This window comes from Arachis ipaensis, chromosome B03, assembly GCF_000816755.2.
Source record: "Arachis ipaensis cultivar K30076 chromosome B03, Araip1.1, whole genome shotgun sequence".
Lineage (NCBI taxonomy): Eukaryota > Viridiplantae > Streptophyta > Magnoliopsida > Fabales > Fabaceae > Arachis > Arachis ipaensis.
This window is the reverse complement of record NC_029787.2, coordinates 121897888-121903262: the sequence shown is the minus strand read 5'-3', so window position 1 is coordinate 121903262 and position 5375 is coordinate 121897888. Positions and strand designations below refer to the sequence as shown.

General features: G+C 29.0%; 1 protein-coding gene across 1 annotated transcript; it reads right to left on the bottom strand.

Moving 5' to 3' along the window:
• LOC107633771 (zinc finger protein GIS2-like) lies at positions 603-1406 on the bottom strand. Its single transcript, XM_016337370.1, has one exon. It carries the CDS (start codon positions 1404-1406, stop codon positions 603-605), a length of 804 nt encoding a protein of 267 aa, XP_016192856.1.

Here is a 5375-nt window from a genome sequence, read left to right as displayed (position 1 = left end):
GTTAGGCATTTTTTTTATTTTCAATTAAATAAAAAATATACAAATTCTTGTACTCTCTTAATTTTATTACGTACTCTCTTAATTTTATTAATAATGGTTAATGACATTCACATAAATTTGTGCATGTGACTACTGTTAGTTGCTTAGAATATATGTAGCTGAAGTGACTTTTAATTGTCAGTGGTTAGTAGTTACTGCCAGTTCTTACCATCACACCTTTTATTTACATATCACAACAGTTGGATTTTCTCTTATTACTACCACTTCACTTAACTCTATCCATCCATAAAACTTATTTTTGTAACACATTTCATCACAAACAGCATCAAACAATTATTTACATAGTACATAGTGATATATCATCATTTGAACTTCATGAAAAGGCACAAAGAGAGATATATAGTAACAAGAACTCAATTACTAGTAGTATTGAAATTAATTAACATCTTCTTCAACGATAAATTAAACCTACCTTGATTATCATTCTTCTATTGAAATTAAACAAGACTATTAGTAGTCAAATTAAACACTGACATACATTTTTCATTCTCATTACAACGTAGGTTGTTGATTCTTTCCGTGTACCTTTATGCTAATAACTACTAAATTTTCTGCGGTTTCCCCAGCCTGAGTTCAAGATCCAAATCTTCCATTTCAGTTCCAGTAGGTACTGCAAATGATTCTGCAGACTGCAATAAAGTCACCTGCAGCCTTCTATCATTTGAACATGGCTTCAGAAACGAAGAAAACATTGAAGAATTTGTCCTCTTAGGCCTTTTACAATAAGATTCTTCGTTCCCACATAATGATGACGATGAATTATTATACCCCACACACAAACTTGTTTCAACATAATCACCATCATTACAATAACTACTTATTATTGCATTGACTTTTCCTTCTTTTGGTTCTGAATCAGACGATGAAGGTTTGCTGCTACTCATAGCTTTATAATTATTATCAGTAGTTCCAATAAAGCTACTAGAGTAGTACTGATAGTAATTCTCACCGGAAGATTGATGATGGTGATGATGAGAAGTACCTAATAATAATGATGACTTACAATCATTTTTGCCATGATGATGATGATTATGAGGGCTAAGGCTTCGTTTGAGCCTAGCTCTGTCCCTCCTATGAACATTCATGTGTCCCCCAAGAGCTTGAGCAGACCTGAACTCTCTTTTGCAGAAGCTGCATGAGTATGATCTTGGCGGCCATATGCATCCACCTAGAATCCTTGCTGCATCTTCAGCAAATGCCCTTTCTTCCCATGATGATGATGATGATGAATTATTGCCGCTTATTCCAAAGGGTGCTACTTGAATATGCGACTTCAAGATTTCTTTTCTCTTCATCCACATCGAGTACTGATCCTGATCAGTACCATCATGATGTGTTTCCTCCATGTTGATGATGAAGAAGCTCTGAATGAATGAGAGTAATCAGAACAGATGAGAGAAGAAGAAGTACAAGTTTTGATGGAAGCTATACACCAAAAGCGCTCGATACTTATGGTATATATAAACAAAATAAAAAAAAAGAACTGAAGCTAGTTAGGGTTGCATGTTTCTATGCACCTTAATGATTATAGTTGAAAGCAACTTTACAAAACCTGAAACAAAAATGGAAAATGCATCCTTTTACTTTTATCTAACCAGTGCCGAAAATTCCAATTTTATTTATTTTAGGTACAAAAAGTTTTAAAATTTTAAGACAATTCATTTATTGAAATATCTATAAATAAAAATAACAAAATATTAGTTACTATAAAAATATATTAAATATTAAATCATGAAAAAAAACCTAACTTAAAAAAGAATCTATGAGGAGGTTAGCTAAAAAGGTGTTGATATAAGCTTTTCTGTGTGTGTATGTGTTGCCTTTTGTACTAACTGAAGCTATTCTTCTTCTTCTGTCTTGTTCCACAGAGACTTTTGGGGGGTCCCATTATTATGCAGCAACTGCCTTGCATGGTTTTTTCTTTTTTCAATAAAAGAATGAAAATGAAGGGAGATAGATATAGAAAGATGGTAGATAGATAACGGTTATGAGAGTAAACAAAGAAATTAGACATTAGTATATACTGTTTCTCTGAAGGTTCCACACCAACACAACCTACAATGGGTACTGTCATACATACTCATACTACTGTTAAACTGTTAGTCCTTCACGTAAATTACTATATGTACCAATTATTCGTAGACTTTGGTAGTATAGTAATGTTACAGGCCACTTTTAATTAAATTTTAAAAGTATATTATTGATGGTAATAAAGTATGAAGAGAAAAGACACTGAAAAATCTAAGCGGTTACAATTTTTTTTAAAGAATTTTAGTATATAAATAATTAATTAATGGACAAAATGAACTGAAAAGCAGCATTCTTCAATCAATTTTCTACGGGAGCTAACAGCATGCCCGGGTTTAATTAATTAATCGGCTCATATTCATCAAATGAATAAAAAAAAATAACTTTTCGATTTGCATCAAATATACCTTTTACGGCTAAATTTTCAAAAAATCTAAGACCAATCTAACAATAATGCATAAAAATTATACTTGATTTGCACAAATTAAAATTGCTTTCAATTTATTGGTGAAACTACATAAAATAAACGTGACTTCAATATAAAAGGAGTGGAAGTGATTCCTTAATTATAGTGTATGCCGTCCACCGTGCATATTAAAATCATTGTATAAAATATTATTGAAGTTTTTGTCCATATTTAAATTAAAATGATGGTATAATAATATTGTTGAAGTTTGATGAGACAAGTAATTAATCAATGGTGCATGTATGTATCCTTAGCTTCATTATATATAGTGGGATCATTTAAAACACATTTTTCCTTTTGCATGTACCTACTACAGAATCTTTTAGGCTTTTCCTCCCATATCACGTTAAGCTAACATACAAGTCAAATTATTGACGGATAATCAATTGAATTACACTCACATTAATATATTATATTACATATATAAATCACAATAAGCATATGAAGACAAAGGTTTTGTTTTATGTGTTGAGTTTAATTACCTAATCCTTGTACTTAGGCAAAGAACAAGTGCCTTGCTTGTACGAGTCAACAAGAGAAAGATGAAGTACCTAGCTACCCTTTTGCTGACATAAGGCCATGGAGCTACCTATGTTTTTATGCTTGTACATATACGACAGTGCATTATTACATGTTATACAATATCGCCAATTTAATTAATTTAATTTTGAATAGCAGCCATGTACCATCTAATTTGAGGCCAAATTATCAAATATTTGTTTAAGGCTAATCTCTAATCAAAGGGATGAGAGAGCCACTTTAAGGCCAATCAGGATCTCAATATATGTATAAACATAAAATTAAATTTGTATTTAAATTCTTTCAATATTTGCAGGTGGATAGTTAATTATATAAGTCCTGAAATCATATTAAAATTAAATAAGTTGAACTTAATTTTATTACCAAAAGTTAATTCAAGTAATGAAAAATGTTTTATATTTATAAATGATCTGAAAATTATATAAATGTAATATTTACACTATAGTTGAAGTATATAAAAATACAATTAAATTGATATATTTCCTTAAAGTATATTTTTTTTTGTGTCTTTTCTTTAAAGTATATTAATCTAGACAAAATATTTCTAGAAATCTAGAACTTAATAAGAGAACTATAGTTTGAAAATTTCAATTGGTGTTATAAAAAATAATAGATTAGTAATTACCCGGTTATATGTATTATTGCTGAATGTTCATTACAAATTTTAACCGCTGTGCAAGTCAATTTTTCATAAATACAACTTTGGTACAACAATAAGAAAAATGTACTCAACAGTTGAAAATCTAATAGGATATACAGTTTCTGAAAGGAGAAAAGAGCAGAAACCATTTCTAAAAAAAGTTAGTAAATAATGAGTAATATAGTTGCAGATGCATCGTGCCAACAGCACAGACAAAATTAGAATGGAAAATAAGTTATATCTCTATCTATATGGATGTCACGGTCATTGACTTGTGTGTAGAAAATTAATGCAATATATAGATTCTACTAAAAAAATATTAATGTACGTGTTCGCTACAACTTGTAGAAAGATAAAATTATTATTTATGTGCTTCATATTATTTTTTATGAAAAAGTCTAAGGACCATCAATTTTATTAAATTCTGATCAGTATATAACTAACAAAAAAAATAAATAATCTCATATTATTAGATGAAACTTTATATTATTAAAAATATTATTAATGACTACAAATCACAAAAATTATTAATCGACCTAATACTTCCCATTTCTTATTACTTGATCGCAGAACAACAAGAAGATGGCTTAATGAATAAGACTAAAGAAAATGATTAATTATTTCTTATTGGATAATCAAGATATTATCTGGTATTATGCTAATTAAATAAGTCCAAGAAAATTATATATCCACACCTAATTGTGTATATTATATAGTACTGATGAGTCTGCACAGAGTATAGTCATAGATCTATTTAATATGTGCTTTCGGAAGAAAAATGAAAAGGTAGGTGATGTATGCATGCGTTCGACATTTATTTGATGTGATATGACACTTGGTAATCCACCGTGTAGAAAATTAATTAATTTAATTTTGTTTATAAATTTATTTTCATTAAGGGGAAGATGGAATTATACACCTGACGCGGGCAAGTAGATAGATAGTGTCAGTTGGCATTAAAATGGATATTTGAATTAAACAACAAGGAAAAAAAAGTTTAATTTGATGAGTTGTATATTTAAAAATGAGTTATTTTGATGATGTATAAAACTTTTTTTTTATATTATTAGCATATGAATGCTAAATTATAAAATAAAAGTGAAAAAAGATTTGAAAATAATTTTCTGTGCCACTGCTTGATGCTTCTGTGGACCAGCTGTGTTTCTAAATCCCATGTCTCTTGCTATGAAATTCTTCCCAAACACAGCTTTTATATACAAAACACAATCATTTTAAGCTTTTATTCAAAATTTCAGTAAATTCTTAATTTCTTCTCTAATTCTTTATTTTGTGTATGATAAATATAGGTTTAATTACTCTGCTGGTCCCTATAGTTTCGCAAAATTTTCAATTAGGTCTTTATACTTTTTTTTAATTGAGTCCTTGCACCAAATTTTTTTTTTAATTGGGTTCCTATACTTTTTTTTCTTTTATTTAGATCCTTGTACCAATTCTTTTTTTTTTTAGTTGGGTCCCTATAAAATTAAGCCAATTACTACTAAGAAGGACTTAATTGAAAAAAAATTGGTGCAGAGACCCAATTAAAAAAATATATAGGGACCTAATTAAAAATTTTACGAAACTATAGAGACCAATAGAGTAATTAAACCTTTTAAAAATTTTAAATCCTACCCCTATAAT